This window comes from Corvus hawaiiensis, chromosome W (assembly GCF_020740725.1).
Source record: "Corvus hawaiiensis isolate bCorHaw1 chromosome W, bCorHaw1.pri.cur, whole genome shotgun sequence".
In the NCBI taxonomy this organism is placed as follows: domain Eukaryota; kingdom Metazoa; phylum Chordata; class Aves; order Passeriformes; family Corvidae; genus Corvus; species Corvus hawaiiensis.
In genome coordinates, this window is record NC_063254.1 from 183,001 (window position 1) to 201,072 (window position 18,072).

The 18,072-nt window shown below is 41.1% G+C and overlaps 1 protein-coding gene and 1 long non-coding RNA gene across 3 annotated transcripts in view; one reads left to right on the forward strand and one right to left on the reverse strand.

Moving 5' to 3' along the window:
* Positions 1–250: 250 nt before the first annotated feature.
* LOC125319315 (ceramide transfer protein-like) overlaps positions 251–18,072 on the reverse strand; it is a 240,791-nt gene continuing 222,969 nt past the window's right edge. For both annotated transcript variants that reach the window (XM_048290427.1, XM_048290426.1), the window contains 7 exons: positions 17,626–17,721; positions 14,729–14,861; positions 14,546–14,616; positions 13,091–13,219; positions 7,956–8,085; positions 6,513–6,649; positions 251–3,003 (listed from right to left, as the gene is read on the reverse strand). In XM_048290427.1, the coding sequence (XP_048146384.1) occupies positions 6,522–6,649; positions 7,956–8,085; positions 13,091–13,219; positions 14,546–14,616; positions 14,729–14,861; positions 17,626–17,721 (687 nt within the window). In that variant the 3' untranslated portion in view covers positions 251–3,003; positions 6,513–6,521. The remainder of the gene's footprint in view (positions 3,004–6,512; positions 6,650–7,955; positions 8,086–13,090; positions 13,220–14,545; positions 14,617–14,728; positions 14,862–17,625; positions 17,722–18,072) is intronic.
* On the forward strand, positions 10,157–11,806 carry LOC125319320. Its single transcript, XR_007200662.1, has 3 exons — positions 10,157–10,186; positions 11,383–11,387; positions 11,576–11,806. It is a non-coding gene; the product is annotated as an uncharacterized LOC125319320 (long non-coding RNA).

The following is an 18,072-nucleotide window of genomic DNA, read 5'->3' on the forward strand; positions in this document are numbered from 1 at the left end:
ATATAGATATATAATAGTAAAGAACTGTTATTCCTATTTCCCATATCTTTGCCTAAAAGCCCCTTGATTTCAAAATTATAATAACTCGGAGGGAAGGGGGGTTGCATCTGCCATTCCAAGGGAGGCTCCTGTCTTCCTTAGCAGACACCTGTTTTTCAAACCAAGACAAGCTATTATAGAACAAAACAATTACACTCTATACACTCAAGGTATTTAAAAATATGATTCATGTTTTGAATCTGTTGATGAATGGTGGCAATTCAAATACAGCATTATCTGTACAACTTGACAAAAATACAGGTGGACAATCTGAGTAGTTAAAAGAGAATCTGCACAACTTCACATAAGCCAGCTCAGCCCAATTAAGTAAAAAGTAATTTTTTTTCCAAGATGTATTAAATTTTTCACAGATAAATTTGTCAAAATACGATGTTCAGGTTTTCAGACAGGATAACAATGACCATCTCTCATCCTCATTCCCAATACAAGTTCTACAAAGTAATTTCCTTCAGATCTAGTTCAGCAACATTCAAATTCACCAAACGGACAAAGATATTCAGAGAACAGTATCTGATGGATAAGAAAACTGTCTTCTCAGCCCTTCAAATTGGTTCAGCTTATGAAAAAAGCCATTCTAGAATCATGGGCTGCTTCTGCAAAGACCACAGCTGTATAAATACCACAGATCCTTTGACAGGAAGAACTCAGAATGCACAGATATGTGGCAGTGACTGGAAAGAGGGTTGGGCTCAAAAGACAGGGGAAATTTAAAAAAACCGTAAAAGATCCCTTCTAGAAGAAAAGACCTAATGGTTACTTGCACATGGATAATCTGAGAGGTCAATATCTGCCTTTTAAATTTTGTTTTTAAAGCAGTCAATTAATACCTATTTCTCAATCCTGCAACTCCTTCCATATTCTTTAAGAAGCCTCTTACAACTCTGATTGGGCAGGGCCAGCTGTAGTGAAGTACCAGTGCCTTTATCTAAAAGTAAAATATTATTTACAATTAGTATCTGTAGTTTAATTTTATTTACAGAATTGCAAAAGTACATCATATTTAGTGCAAATGCAACTAATTATATAAGAATTATATACTGCTTTGTAAACTTCCCATACCTTTGCAAAATAAAGTCATCCAATTAAATTAATGAACAGTTAGTTGCCTGTGTTCAACAACTACAAGAAAAGGCAAATACGGAGTTAAATTCTTTATATTTTGGGCTTTTTTCCTTTTACATTCCCATCAGTAGCTATGGTGGAATTAACCACTGCTTGGTTGATTTTAAAATGAAGAAGTATATTTGAGATAATTTTTTTTAAACATTACTATATAAAATGTTCACTATTGATGTAGTAAACACACAACTTTTCATCTTATTTGCCTTACTAGCATTAACATATAGGCACTTTTCTAGATGTTCAAATTAATAGAATAACTCTGTAATAAGGCATATTCCATGTACACCATTAAAAAAAAGGCAAATAAAAAGGAAAACATGGAACATGAAAGCTGCATGCATGTGTAATTGTGTGTTATGTATGATTTCATCTTTATAGAGAAGATGAACAGATAAAGTATTTTTTTCAACACTGTGCAGATCACATTTAATAATTCACCAAATCTTTATTAAATTACTATTTTTTATTTATTTTCAGTTACCTACCATACTATATCAAACAAGACTTTCAGTTTTCTTTTGAGAAAAAAAAATTAATCTGGAACTTTTTTCTTGAGATACACAGGTAAGCAGTCTCTGAAGAGTTTCCAGCTACAGGACATAGATAAAAGACTTCAAAGTCAGTACTAGTCTGCCAGAGACTTCTCTTAATGAGCATATCCAGAATCAGAGGCAAGCAAATATCTGATATTTGAATTCTCATAGCAAATAGACAAAACTTTCCAATATGAACTATACATCCTTATAACTGATGAGGTTTTGATTGAGGCAAGTATCAGTGCAACTTATTTTCTACATGAACCTTATAGCATGGCTTTACCAAGATGAGAAAAACACATGCAGGATCTGAAAATAATGTACTCATCCTCATTCTAGTCTGGGAATGTTGTCCTATGTAGTCCAAATTACTTCAATAAATATTATAGTGTACCTTCTCACAGCTTTGGGAAAGCCCCAGATATCATGCAAGAAAGCAGTCCACATTTATAACAAACAGATGACTTCTGGCTTTCAGGCACTGTCTTGCCCTCTCATACAGAATCTTCCTAGAAATTTCTGGATCAGGTTTAATAGCAAAATTTCTGTAGCACATATTGCATAACTAAAAAATCCAATAGAAATATACCTGGAAAAAAATAAAGCTTTTCACACTCTTACTCCTTCAGAGCCAAAGATCTTCATAAGAGTAAGACAATAGAAAAGGCAAAGTCATAAGGATATTGACAGCCCTCAATTATTACCTGACATTTTATGTAACAAGATGTTTCATTATAGAAACAAACAGCAATGAACTATGATTATACAAAGCAAAACAAAACCTGTTAATAAGTCACTTAGGTTGTACTGAACTGCCTCCCTCCCCACTAAAATACTACAGAGATTCTTATGCACATAAAGCACCTAGAGTATGCTATATGTACATTTGTCTTTTGTGCTTTTTAGACATGCACAAAAACTGCACTAGTATCTTAGGAATGTTGACAGTGAAATTCTGCAAGTTGTTTAAAATTAAAGCAGTAACCCCTATTGGTGATTCAAAGCTGTACACATTCTTCCTCTTCTAAAGCAATCAAATAAAATAGCCATTTGCATGTTATCAAAACATCTATTGATAATTACATACTGATGCCGCAAAAAAATTTAGGAGAGAGCTAGTGTTAAATATTCAGCCGCATGGTGTTGCAGCACTTCTTTACTTCAGTATACAAACCCGAGAACTTCGGCAATAAAAATACTATAGATCCTTTGTTCCAGCATGGAGTGCTCTATGCACTTATTGGTCACTTCAAGGTGGAATGCTCACCCAGTCTCGTTCTGATCACTGCAAAGACAAAATACAGTAGTGAAAATTTTGAACACTAATAGGAAAACCAGAACTTGTTAAACCCCTTAAATAGTATTAGCACTACTATTATCACATTTGAACTGCGGGCTTGTGACAGCTATGTTTTAAATGATCCACCTACACTAGTTCTCTAACAATATACAATTAAAAATGAGAATCATTACAGGGTTACCTGTTACAGAAGGATGAAATTACTAAGATTTTTAGAGTACGACATAATAAATAGAACCTAAAAATAGAGGCAGCCTATGCCATACATAGAAAAGTGATAAATCCCCATTTTCATAGAATCACAGAATATCCTGAGTTGAAAGAGACCCACAAGGATCATTGAGTTCAACTCCTGACCCTGCACAGGACAACCCCAAGAATGACACCATGTGCCTGAGAGCATTGTCCAAATATTTCCTGAACTCAGACAGGTTTGGTGCTGTGACCACTTCCCTGGGGAGCCTGTTCCAGTGCCCAACCACTGGTGAAGAACCTTTTCCTTATATCCAAGCTACATATCCCCTGACTCAGCTTCATGCCATTCTCTCGGGGCCTATGACTGGTCACCAGAGAAAAGAGATCAGTTGCCAGCCTGCCTGCCTGCTTCCGCTTGTAAGGAAGTTGTAGACTGCAATGAGGTCTCCCCTCAGTCTCCTCTTCTCCAGGCTGAGCAAACCAAATGACCTCAGCTACTCCTCATAAGGCTTCTCCTCTAGACCCTTCACCATCTTCATGGCCCTCCTTTGGATGCTCTCTAATAGCTTTATTTGCTTATTATATTGAGGTGCCCAAAACTGCACACAGGACTTGAGGTGAGGCCGCACCAGTGCAGAGCAGAGTGGGACAATCACCTCCCTTGACTGGTTCATGATGCTGAGCTTGGTCACCCCAGCACCTGGTTGACTCTTGTGACTGCCAGGGCACACTCCTGGCTCATATTCAACTTGCTGCGAACACAAATGCACAGATCTCTTTCCATGGGGCTGCCCTCCAGCCTCTTGCTCCCTAGTCTATATGTACATCCAGGGTTGCCCCATTCCAGATGCAGAATCCATCACTTGCCTTTGTTAAACTTCATACAGTTGGCTCCTCCCAATTTAGTGTCATCAGCAAACTTACTTAGTATCTTTTCGAGTCCTGCGTCTGAGTCGTTTATGAAGATGTTGAAGACAACTGGCCCTAAAGTGAAGCCCTGAGCTTTAAAATGGAGCTTTACTGAAATCCCAAAAGATTACATCAACTGGCTTCCCTTGATCAACTAGGTGGGCTACCTTGTTGTAAAAGGAAATGAAGTTTGTCAAACTGGACTTTCCCTTCATGAAGCCATGCTGGCTGTAATCAGTGACTGTGTTGTCCTTCAGGTGTTTTTCAATAACTCCCAGAATAGTCTTCTCCATAATTTTACCAGGCACTGAAGTGAAACTGACAGGCCTATACTTACCAGGGCCATCCCTCTTGTCCTTCTTGAAAACTGGGATAATGTTACCCAGCATCCAGTCAACTGGGACCTCTCCAGATTCCCAAGACCATTGAGAAATCATTGAGAGTGGCCTCACAATGACATCAGCCAGCTCTTTGAGCATTTTTGTATGAATCTCATCAGGTGCCATAGACTTATAGGAATCCAGCTGGAGCAGCAAATCCCACATAGTTTCAGGGTCAAATGGGAGTTTGTCATTCTCAGAGTCGTGGTCTTCCAGCTCAGGGCACTGGGACCCCCTTAGCCCATTATCAGTCTTGAAGGAGGCAAAGAAAGCATTAAACACCTGTGCCCTGTCTATGTCCCTATTTGTGAGGTGACCATCCTCTTCCTGTAATGGGCCAATGTTATTTCTGCACTGCCTTTTGCTATTAACATATTTAAAAAAGCTCTGTTGTCCCCCACAGTTCTGGCAGCTTGAACTCCAGTTAAGCTTTCACTGCATGAATTTTCTCCCTACAGTGGTGTCTTGGGGTGACTTTATGATGTGCATCCCCTATCGCTGCTCTATGCCCAGAAATTAATTTTGTGCCTTTCTGTGCCTTTAAACTGAGCCTGAGGGGGGAGAGGAAAAAACCAAGCGAACTTTTCAAAGCAGCTGTTCAAGGACACAGATACACACTCCTCTGTGTCCTGCTGCAGCAGCAAGAGCAGAGGAAGCACCCTTCTTGCTTTTCAGCCAGTTTTTGGCTCCTTTTCTCCGGAGGGAGACGGTGAGTTGAACTTTGTTTTCCTGGGACTTTGGTTTTTCCCTTCTTCTCTTCTGGACTGTTTCAACACCAGAACACATTGGGAGAATTTTCCACCAAGGCCCCGGGGTGGGCCCACACCGACCCAGCTCCGAGGAGAAGAGAGACCACACCTACAGAAGGACTCTGAAATTTCCCCAGGTTTCTCTCCACAGCGAGAGGTTTTATTATTTAGCATTATTATCCTTTTCCTGTGTGTTTGTTAAATAAATAGATTTTTTTATCTCTTTCACTTTCCTCCGAGGAAAATTTCTTTTTTCCCGAACCTGGTGGGGGAGGGATGGTTGTAACCTGCCTTCTCTCAGAGGATATTTTCCTGCAGATTTGTCCAAACTGGCACAAGTGGCGAGCAGTATCTCTGTAGTCCTCCCATGTCTCCTGACCTTGCTTCCAATGTCCATACACCTTCTTTTTTTGCCTTATCGTTAAAAGAAGATCTCTGTTCAGCCAAGCCAGCCTTCTGTCTCATCTGCTTGACTTCCCACATTTGGCAGTTGCCTGCTCCTGTGCCCTTGGGAGGTGGTGTTTAAAAAGTGACCAGCACTGTGACCCCAGCACCTTTAAAAGCATTTTCCCAGGGGACCTTACTCACTAGTTCCCTGAGCAGCCTGAAGTCTGCTCTCCTCATGTCCAGTCTTGCAGCTTTGCTGGCACTTTTCCTCCTGTCAACAGAGATTTTAAACTCGATCGCTTCGTTTTCACTGTGGTCAAGATGGCTACCAATCTCCACTCACAAGACCCTCTCTGTTAACAAGACACAAATGAAGGAGAGCATCTTTCCTAGTCAGCTCCCTTAGTACCTGTACTGTGAGGTTGTCATCCAGGTGTTTTAGGAATCTCCTGGACTTGTTTGTACCAGCTGTGTGGTTAACATCTGGCAAGTTGAAGTCTCCCATAAGGACAAGGGTGGTTGACTTAGAAGTGTCCCTTAGTTCCTCAAAGAATAATTCATGAGTGTTATAATCTGTGCTGGGTAGCCTATAGTAGACCTCCATGCTTTGTTTGTCCCTTGATCCTTACCCCGAGGCTCTCAACTGTGCCATTGCCAACTGTGAGCTCCATATCTTCCAGCCCCTCCATTACATACAATGCTACTCCCCTACCTTACCTGCCCTGCCAATCCCTCCTGAAGTGCCTGTAACCATCTACATATATTAAATCTCAGCACTGAATTCATGCTAGAAAGACATTTCTAGATCACATACTTCTGTTTGGCCTTAAATATTTACAATAGTGAATCAAGAATAAAAAAAATGAATGTATACCTGTTAATACTAGAATAAAATAGGCTTTCCTGCCGTTTTCTCTTGCACATATGATGTAAAACGCTTTAAGAATTTTGGATATTCTCGTTTTGCCACTGCCCGTAACACTGATGCTGGTGCCCATCCTCCCGGGTTCACTAGAATTAGACAGTAAGCCAGACATTAAAATACAACAAATCTGCTAAAAGCTAGAAAAGAAAATTTAAGTCTGTATTCCTGCAATTCTTTCTGAAGTAACAGGAAAGAATAATCAGCAGAATGTAAACCCTTACAGCTTGTATTTCAGCACTTTCTACTCTTAATACTCTAATTTAGTCCAGTTTTACAATACTACTATTTAGAAAACATTACCATGATGTATTGGCTTTGGGGAATGCCCAAATGAAAGATGATATTCTTTAAGTACTTCCAAAAAACAACAGAAAGAGACTCAAGCTACTTCTCATTTCAAAGAAAATAGAAGCGAAGCATTAACTTTTCAATAACTGCTGCATTTGCCTGCAGAGTTGCTACATAACCAATGTCTTACAAATTATTTTTAAAGCACTTTGAACAAAATTTTCTCTGATTATAAAATATGCTTAAATTCACAAGTCAAATACTTTGCTGAAAAAGATGCCACTTCCCATATAATCACAGTTCAGAATTTGTAAATGAAAATATATATTTTAAATAATTGTGAAACTTCTAAACAGGAAACAAAGGAGCTTACCGCAGAGTTTAACATCATATAGTATTATTTGTACAGGATTTAATACAAGTTGTATCACTCCTATATGGCAAAGATTTACTGAACCCAATTTTCAGATTGTGATTATTTAGTAAGCTATGTAATAGGTGGTAAAAAATAATAAGCAGGTGATATACTCAAAGTATTTTGCAGCTACAGGAGTGGAGATAATAGGTATGAGGTTCCAATATTATAATATACTGCTAAATATTGGGTACAGTAACAATACAGTTTGGTTTTACTAACTTTGCAGTCAATACCAAAGATTCTGTCAGTTAAAAAAAAAAAATATGTAGACTACATTATACTATACAGTTTGCAAACATCCTTTCACAAACACGAATTGTGGAAAAAAAATTATAGTAATACATGAATAAAACCCCCAGATTATTACTAAAACTTAAAGCTTATGCCAAGTCATGCCACTTGCAGACATTTCTTCTGCCCACTCCCCCTCCACCCCAAGGTTCTGTACTTAGGACTGAGCTACACATAACTTCCATTTATTGCTCCCAAAAAGCCACACAATGAAAGATCCCATTCACTGATTGACGTAGCACGTTAATTTGAGTACTTTTGACCATGAAGACCACAAGTGAGATCCTATATATAAATTTAACAGAAAACTGCATCAACCTTTTTTTTCCCCCAGTATTCAGCTCCCAGGAATTAATATATATAATTAATGTCACACTGAATAATTTTAGACTTACCATTAGCTACATATGTAATCTTGCATAGGATATTGTCCCTGCTTATTTCCTTGTTCCCCTCTGGCGGGCTTACTAAAGTCTGACAAATCATAGCAATATTTATTTTGGCACGGACACAACGATTGTTCATCTGTCAAAAAAAAAAAAAAAAAGAAACATTTGTAAACTTCCAACTAGGTTTATTTCAGCATACTTGAATGCTAACATTTAAATTTAGTATAAAGTCGAAGGTACTCCAAAAGTTATGTTTCTGGAAATTTGCATTCTAGCACTACATGGATGTAACATGAATGGGAATGAAATGAAAGGTACATGGTGAGTAGGGAAAGGGTTAAACTGAAACGCCTGAATCTCAAGTTTCTGCTTGCTTAATACAGTGAATTATTTCAATTATTGTGACAAGTAAGGAAAAATCTAAAGAATAATTCATCAGTGTTTACAAATATGAGTTGGTAACTTTTCCCTTGTAAGCAGGCAATGGCATAGTATTCAGCACAGAAACACTACAAAGAAAACAATCATTGGTACTGTCTGACAGAACCAAGACAGAACTGTGTAAGCTGTAGGTTTAACAGATTCCATATCTAGTTATACAAGCCTATCCCCATGTCTGACAATACTGAAGAGTTATTTATTCGATTCCATATGAAGAAACCTGTTGTGGTTTGACACTGGTTAAGCGCCAGGCACCACAAAAAACTATTCACTTATTTGCCTCTGCTATAGCTGGGCAGAGGAGGGGGGGAATTTTCATGAGTTGAGATAAGGATTAGGGGAAAAACACTTTAAGGCAAAACAGGTTCAAAACTTAAACAGTATAAAGAAGATTTATTATTGACAGAATTAAAAGGATAATAAGAACTAAAGCAAACTTTCAGAACACCTTTCCCAGTCCCTCCCTCTTTCCACCAACCACGCAAGGAAGCAAACATGGAGTTTTGGTCAGTATTTTACTTCTTAAGAGTCTTTCTTTATGTTTAAGGAAAAGAGTTTCTTCAGCTGTGCCGTGGGGTCCTTCCCACAGGAGATAGTTCTCTGTGAATTTTTCTAGCGTGGTTTTAACTTCCACAAGCAACAGCCTGCCTGAACCTGCTGCAAAGTGAAATCCCTCCCATGGGTCATGCAGTCTTCCCACAACTGCCTAGCGTGGGTCATAGTAGTTCATGGGGTTTAGTCTTTTAAGGATGAGCTGTTGTAGTTTGGAAGGGAAGGCTCTCTTCTTCAATCTCTAAAAGTAAGGGTCATCTCTCTCTGTTCAAGTTATTTATTAGATCACAGCCTCTCTGCATCTGTGTGCTCCAGCGTGAGCACTCCTCTTCATGGGCTGTGTGTGGATCTCTGCAACCCCCCATGCACCTCATGAATTATAGGGAAACAGTTTGTTGTATTATAGTCCTCACCATGGCTTGCAGGAGAATCTCAGCTCAGGCGCTTGGAGTGCCTCCTCCCTCTCCCTTCCCCCACCGACCTTGGTGCTGCCATGTTGGCCTTCCTCACATGACCTCACTTTTCCTTTTTCTCTGACTTGGAAGAAAATTGGCTTCTGTAAGTTGCAGCTGAGAGGTTGATCTTGTCCGGGCTCCACATCGGGGAAATACTCGCCATGTCTCTCGTTGCGGGCCATGTGGTCCCTTCCAGCACCGCATGGCCGGCTCTGCATGGTGTTTCTGCCCAGTTCTGCGCGGGCTGAGCCGGCCTTAGGAGGGTCCCAGCCGCACCGTCCTGGCCTTGGGAGGGTTCCGGCTTCGTGGCTGCTCACAGCACTGGGGTGGCTCTTTCCGCCCGTTTGGCGGTACAGCCCCAGAAGCCCTGTCGGGAAGGGCCCGGCAGCCCTCTCTGGGAAGAGGCCTGGGGGCCCCCTCGCCACCCCTCAGAGGGGAGCAAGAAAAAAAAGGGAACTTCTCGCGGTTTCTCCTTTCTTAAATATGTCATCACAGAGGCATTACCAGCTTGTCTAATTGGACTAGTAACCTGCCCATTGTCAGAGCTTTCAGCCATTGTCTCTGTGCCAGACAGAGAAGTTTCAAGTTCTCCTGCCCCCACAAACCAAGTTTTGTTAAACCAGCTGTCAGAGACTGAAAATAGTTCATGCCTCAAACACTGATATAAAGTTTTGCTCATTATAAAGAAACTACAACCGAAGAAGCTTCCCTGAAGAGTGGGACTTTGAAAGTCAAACTGTTGATTAGATAAAGGGACGCATTGTTTAATCATTTCAGGCTGAGGGAAAGGTATGCATTGTCATGGGTTATCAAAGCATAGTCTTGGAAGTGATGTTCTTGCAAAGGGGTGCTTACAGCTTCCTCTGTGACCTGACAGAACCTAGCAGCTGGTCAGTTTGAATATGGACAATTCTTTAAGCCACTTAAAGTTGTGACCGCCTCTGTGATCCACACTTAAGAATAGGAAACCCCGAGGCAGAGTCTCGCTGTCTCGTTTCCGGTGTTGGGACAGGTGGCTGCGGGCCCCGTGCAGGGGCCAGCGGGCCCGGCCCAGGCCCTGCTCGGGCCATGCCGGGCCGGGCCACGGCCATCCTGGAGCCGATGGGCCCTGTTCCACCCGTGGAACCCCCCATGCAGCCCTGCTGTGGGAAGCTGGAGCGGCTCGGCTCCCCCCCCCTCCAGTGCTGCCAAGATTCAGCTGAAGCTGCACTGCTGTCCGGCAGAGGTCATGTGACCAACAGCGATAAGCTTCATTCCAGCTGCAAGGCCTAGGTGAGATTAACCCTTTTAGTGCTGTGAAGAGCTGAAAACCTGAGGGAAGAGAAAGAGGAGATGCTTAAAGCTGAAATTCTGTTGTGAAGCTATGATATATCAGAGTATCCCGTTGCAATTTCATGAAGGCATGGGGAGTGGAGCATTCAACTTGTACTTGTGAGCAAAAGCACCTGCGCTGAGATAGGCAGATGCTGATGCAGCTGTAATTTCATGAGAAGTTTGAACAGGGAGAGATGGAAGTGATGAGGACTTTTGCTCCAAATGGGAAAGGAGAAAACCTCAGTTCCTAGAGATGCTCCCAGAGGTAGTCCTAAAGATGAAGATGAGGAAGACCCTTTGCTCCCAGGGAATGAGAAGGGCCTCTGTTCTTAGAGATGAAATGCTCCCAGAGATGGGTGAAGAGAACTTTTGTTTCTGAACGGCTCAACCTTAAAATTGTACCCCAGTAATTCAAGAGTGGACCCTCGAAAGCAGTTGTGGGAAAAGCTGCAAGTCGGGGAAGGGACTCGTATGCGAGCAGAGAACCAACCTGGGCGGCTGTCTCGTTGTGATAATGTGTTCATAGCATGGGCAAGAGAGACTCCTCTTCCTAAATGGACTGAACAAGGTTATTATGGAAGTGGTAAACAGACTGAACATCTTAAGAGTTGTCTTTTTACATTGTCACTGGGAGAAGGGAGAAAGGTGGGGGAAGGAGAAGAGTTCTGAAGGTGTGGTATGATTTTTTTTTCTTCTCTTCTTTTAAGTCTGTTAATAAACTTCTTTATATTCTTTCAAGTTTGGTGCCTGCTTTGCGTTTCTCCTAATTCTTATCTCACAGAAGGTAAACAGTAATGAGTATTTTGGACCAAACCACTACACTAAATTGGTGTTTCTGCCTGGTTACAAATCCAACCACTACAGCATCCACAAAAGGCCAAAGCCACCAGCTGCAACAATCCCCAGCTGAGTTTGGGGTGAGGGAAGAGCACAGCTCACAGAAGCCAGGTTTGCACACACTCCCCCCAACCGAGGGGGGAGGAGGAGGTTTTGGGTGCATGGTGCAACCTCTGCTGAGAGGCAATAAACATCCATCCTCTGATTACACAAACCGGCCCAGCTGTGGAACCCCCAACCCCACAGGCCACATCCATGGGGCATTCATGTGAAAGACTTTCCCCCACAGGACTGCACGTGATGCAACAGACCCAGAGTCTGCTGTAAGAGACTGTCCCCCCCACCTCCAGGGGGACATGTCCGGACATGCCTACCTAGTCTGAGCATATATACCCATGGGATTCTATGCTTTCTGGAGGGACCTTCATCACCAAGATGACCTGCTGAAGAAGATCATCGAGGTGAATCAGGGGAAGAGGGGGAAGCAGAAGTTAAATGATTTGCTAAGAAGCTGTTTGTTAATGCATACAGCTTGCTCAACACTTATTGTGCCTACCAAAGCAGGATGAGAAGATAGAAGACTATTGATAAAGGGAAGGAATCTTGACCAAAGATCCTGTTTTCGAACCTAAAACTAACTTAAACCAGCCTTGAAGTTTGGACTTGGGCCAGGGACATAAAGAGCATGCGCAGGGAAGCAAGGTGAAAAGTTCAGAATGAGGAAGACTCTTTACTTCATCTGAGGAAAATCCTTCACTTCATCCTTGAGACCCCTGCCCACGACCACCAGACAACACTGCGCAAGCGCAACGCGGATGTAAATGACTTTTGGGCTCGTAATACAAGGCGAGGCTAGGCAGGGCTAGGTAATGAATATGCATAGGTGTATTGGGAAACTTAATGAATATGGAACTTGTAACCCGATAAATACCAAGCTGAATGCAGCTGTTGGCACGCATGACTTTGGAGGAGCTATCCCCCATGCGTCCCAGCGCTGGAATAAACATACCTACTTTACTACTTATTCCAGTAGTGGAGTCTTTTCTGCGTATCAGAGGCACCAGTGCGACCCACAGAGCAGTGATATTCTTTTATTCTCTCTGTCACTCTTCATCCCCCCACCTATTTTCTACTTCTTTCTTTCTCTCTCTGTCTCTCTCTCTCTCTCTCATATTTACTATCAAATAAAACCCTTACTACAGTCACTGGCATATGGTCTTGTTTGCCCCTTAATTTGGGCAGAGGCATTTCTACGAACCTAAAACTGGATCATAACACCAGCACAAAACCTCAATTCTTTAAAATGTTTTCACGAGAAATTTTGCTTCCATTTTTCTGCAACACCTTAGATCTGCCAACTGTTGAGATAAGGTAAGAAAGTTTTTGGCTCAGAATGCTTTCATCAGGTATAAACAAACTGTATTTTTGCATATTCCCCCTCTCTCCCTCCCCTCCCTGCCGAGTATTGCAAGAGCGTCACACCACATAATAAAAAAATGGCATCTTTAAAGCAGAACTTGATAGAATGAAAATAATACTTACAGGAGCACTGTCATGTTCCACAGAGAAATTGCAAACAATCCATGTTTCAGGATCATTTTCACTGAATGCTGGAATTTTTCTGATGGCAGACAAATACAGCACATCCCTTTGAGAAGCCGGCCACACTCTCTGCAGAGAAACACCTGAACATAAGCTTTTCCAGTTTTGCAAATTAAGTACTTACTATCCTTAGATAAAGGAAAAAAACAAACAAGGCAAAACAGGTCAGTCATGTTATTTAAGTAAAAAAGTTTATTCAAGTTAGTAATTTCATGCAATTTTGAAAACTCAAGCAGAACACAGGTGTTGTAGAGATGTATATCAGGTTATATGGCTATACTTAATTTTAAAAATTTAAGGCGAAAGTTTAAGGCCTTTGAAAGGCAGGGAGCCAAGTTGCAATGACTTTTTCAGTAGACAACCAGGAAGAGGCACTTCCTCTCCTGTTCTCTCAATCTCAGGTTTACATTGTAATTAATACTTGTAAGCTACAGACTGAACTAGTGGTTAAGTATAAATAGAAGCATCTACAAGTATTTGTCTCCATAAATATGGTGAGAGAGAGAGTGCAAGAAATACTTATAGCAAATAGTATTTCAAGAAGTTACTACTTTAATGAGACAGATATGGTAAATTCGTATTATCTAAGAGAAAGCTTCAGAAGCAAAGTGTTATAAAATAAAGAAAAATTATACAGAAGCCATTTTCCTGACACTCAATATGGGCAAAAAGTCTAGCTTTTACCACAACACTATACAGTTCATACAATTTTGTTATTAAAAAATGAGTCTGCTGTTCCAGCAGTTTTAAGATAACCACATTACCAGTTTAAAAAAAAAAAATTGTTTCGATATTTGAATATACTAATACTCGGAATCATGTAATATTAAAGATGAGTGTGTACACCTCATTCCCAATTTTTAAGAACCTGTTAGGTTATAGTTATTGGGTTATAAGTGAAATGAACATTTTAGTAAAGCTAAATCAGAACTGGTTGGGGTGAAAAACCATAATGAAGTTAAAAGAAAAAATGTTGTACCAGGAATTATAAGACCTCATAATGCAAATGCAGATGTCAACTAATTGTGATCAACAATAGCTTGCATTATTGCAACAAAATGTATGATACAGGGGTAGGGGTTTCTTCCTTGTAGTTAGTGTCAATTTATTGCTTCAGTTTTCTTGAGATGAGCCTTGCCTTGCTGCCAGTGATATACTTAAGAGATTAAAACCAGTCCTCATTTGTTATTACAAACTCTATCAGATAGATACACAATTATGCTATCAAGCCAAGTTTGAAAAATTTACAAAGTTGCAGTTCAATAAAGAAGTTGTTCTAAACTGTTCTGGATAATATTTTAAGTTGTTAAGATGGTAAAGTATTTCAGAATAGATTAGAACACATATACTCCAGACTGTCTCACTAAGGTGTGTATACAGGTGAAGTGTTATTACCTTATGCATCTGGTAAATGATGATGGCATTATCAGATAAATTTTCCACAACATGGAAATTTTCAATTGTTGCTAAGGGGAGGGGAAATAAAAATCCATCAGTAAACAAGTACAGATATTAGGTCAATGTTATAAACTATATGCTTGCTGGAAAACATGCAAAGCTTAAGAACCGATTCCTTACTTTCCCAGTCATTACGAACATCAACATTCCAGAAGTAGTGGCAAACTTCATGCCCTGTTACTCCTTTAACGGCATGCGTTGCTTTCAAAGGATCTAAAACTATTCCATTCTCTTCCACCTCTCTTCTGTACACCTATGGTCAAATACAAAGATGGAAATTAAGAAGAGAAATTGCCAAAACTGTTCATGTTGTAATTTTTAAAAATTTCATCAGCTTTGATAAAAACTTACCTAGAAGACTAACAAATGAATAATTTGCCATGTCAGTGTTCTATGGTAACTACTAATGCAGATATTCTTGCAATGCATTCACATGAAAATACCAGTATTTTAAAAATCTCTACTCTAAAAATGATTAATAGAATCACAGAATATCCTGAGTTGAAAGAGACCCACAAGGATCATTGAGTTCAACTCCTGACCCTGCACAGGACAACCCCAAGAATGACACCATGTGCCTGAGAGCATTGTCCAAATATTTCCTGAACTCAGACAGGTTTGGTGCTGTGACCACTTCCCTGGGGAGCCTGTTCCAGTGCCCAACCACTGGTGAAGAACCTTTTCCTTATATCCAAGCTACATATCCCCTGACTCAGCTTCATGCCATTCTCTCGGGGCCTATGACTGGTCACCAGAGAAAAGAGATCAGTTGCCAGCCTGCCTGCCTGCTTCCGCTTGTAAGGAAGTTGTAGACTGCAATGAGGTCTCCCCTCAGTCTCCTCTTCTCCAGGCTGAGCAAACCAAATGACCTCAGCTACTCCTCATAAGGCTTCTCCTCTAGACCCTTCACCATCTTCATGGCCCTCCTTTGGATGCTCTCTAATAGCTTTATTTGCTTATTATATTGAGGTGCCCAAAACTGCACACAGGACTTGAGGTGAGGCCGCACCAGTGCAGAGCAGAGTGGGACAATCACCTCCCTTGACTGGTTCATGATGCTGAGCTTGGTCACCCCAGCACCTGGTTGACTCTTGTGACTGCCAGGGCACACTCCTGGCTCATATTCAACTTGCTGCGAACACAAATGCACAGATCTCTTTCCATGGGGCTGCCCTCCAGCCTCTTGCTCCCTAGTCTATATGTACATCCAGGGTTGCCCCATTCCAGATGCAGAATCCATCACTTGCCTTTGTTAAACTTCATACAGTTGGCTCCTCCCAATTTAGTGTCATCAGCAAACTTACTTAGTATCTTTTCGAGTCCTGCGTCTGAGTCGTTTATGAAGATGTTGAAGACAACTGGCCCTAAAGTGAAGCCCTGAGCTTTAAAATGGAGCTTTACTGAAATCCCAAAAGATTACATCAACTGGCTTCCCTTGATCAACTAGGTGGGCTACCTTGTTGTAAAAGGAAATGAAGTTTGTCAAACTGGACTTTCCCTTCATGAAGCCATGCTGGCTGTAATCAGTGACTGTGTTGTCCTTCAGGTGTTTTTCAATAACTCCCAGAATAGTCTTCTCCATAATTTTACCAGGCACTGAAGTGAAACTGACAGGCCTATACTTACCAGGGCCATCCCTCTTGTCCTTCTTGAAAACTGGGATAATGTTACCCAGCATCCAGTCAACTGGGACCTCTCCAGATTCCCAAGACCATTGAGAAATCATTGAGAGTGGCCTCACAATGACATCAGCCAGCTCTTTGAGCATTTTTGTATGAATCTCATCAGGTGCCATAGACTTATAGGAATCCAGCTGGAGCAGCAAATCCCACATAGTTTCAGGGTCAAATGGGAGTTTGTCATTCTCAGAGTCGTGGTCTTCCAGCTCAGGGCACTGGGACCCCCTTAGCCCATTATCAGTCTTGAAGGAGGCAAAGAAAGCATTAAACACCTGTGCCCTGTCTATGTCCCTATTTGTGAGGTGACCATCCTCTTCCTGTAATGGGCCAATGTTATTTCTGCACTGCCTTTTGCTATTAACATATTTAAAAAAGCTCTGTTGTCCCCCACAGTTCTGGCAGCTTGAACTCCAGTTAAGCTTTCACTGCATGAATTTTCTCCCTACAGTGGTGTCTTGGGGTGACTTTATGATGTGCATCCCCTATCGCTGCTCTATGCCCAGAAATTAATTTTGTGCCTTTCTGTGCCTTTAAACTGAGCCTGAGGGGGGAGAGGAAAAAACCAAGCGAACTTTTCAAAGCAGCTGTTCAAGGACACAGATACACACTCCTCTGTGTCCTGCTGCAGCAGCAAGAGCAGAGGAAGCACCCTTCTTGCTTTTCAGCCAGTTTTTGGCTCCTTTTCTCCGGAGGGAGACGGTGAGTTGAACTTTGTTTTCCTGGGACTTTGGTTTTTCCCTTCTTCTCTTCTGGACTGTTTCAACACCAGAACACATTGGGAGAATTTTCCACCAAGGCCCCGGGGTGGGCCCACACCGACCCAGCTCCGAGGAGAAGAGAGACCACACCTACAGAAGGACTCTGAAATTTCCCCAGGTTTCTCTCCACAGCGAGAGGTTTTATTATTTAGCATTATTATCCTTTTCCTGTGTGTTTGTTAAATAAATAGATTTTTTTATCTCTTTCACTTTCCTCCGAGGAAAATTTCTTTTTTCCCCGAACCTGGTGGGGGAGAGTAGGTTGTAACCTGCCTTCTCTCAGAGGATATATTTCTAAATTTGTCCAAACCAGCACACCATGTTGATATGAAGTTTTAAGTAGGAGGAAATGAGATAGGAATCTGTAAAGACAAAGCTATTGCAAGTGCTGCATAAGATTTTGCTGAATATATTAGAAGCTGTAGCTTGTGTGGGCTCCAGTCCTAATTTAAACAATGCTGTTCTCAGAGAGGAGTTTTAACAGCCTAACTTGCTCAGTAATAGTATTCAAGGAGAATAAAAATATCTGTCTTCACAGCATATCATCTCATATCAATTAAGCAAAACAACAAATGCTTACCTTCATTTCTCCTTCTTCTACCACTAGCTGCCAATTGGCATCTCCTCCTACATCTTGCAAGGAATATGTCATATGGTTTTGTACCATCTCTTCCACCTTTAAAGGAAAAATTACACATTTTTAAGTAATTCCTTTCATCTTCTTGTGCAGGGGACTGTACAGTATTGGAAGCCATAAGTCAATACTTCAAATCCTGTGCAGGAGCTGAACTTGGAAAATAGAGCCTTCTATTACAGGTTAAGATCAAGCAGGTACTTCTGGCCTTCAGAAACAAAAGCCAAAATCTTGATTCAACTTCCAATTTCATTCTTTATGGGTTCTTCCCTATCCCTCCTTTGTTCCTTTAAACTGTCAAAACTCACTATTTCTACCTGAGACAGTTTTATTTCAGCATGTTGGAAATTATTTCCGGTATCTCGAAATAGAATTACAGTGCATTGTAGGACT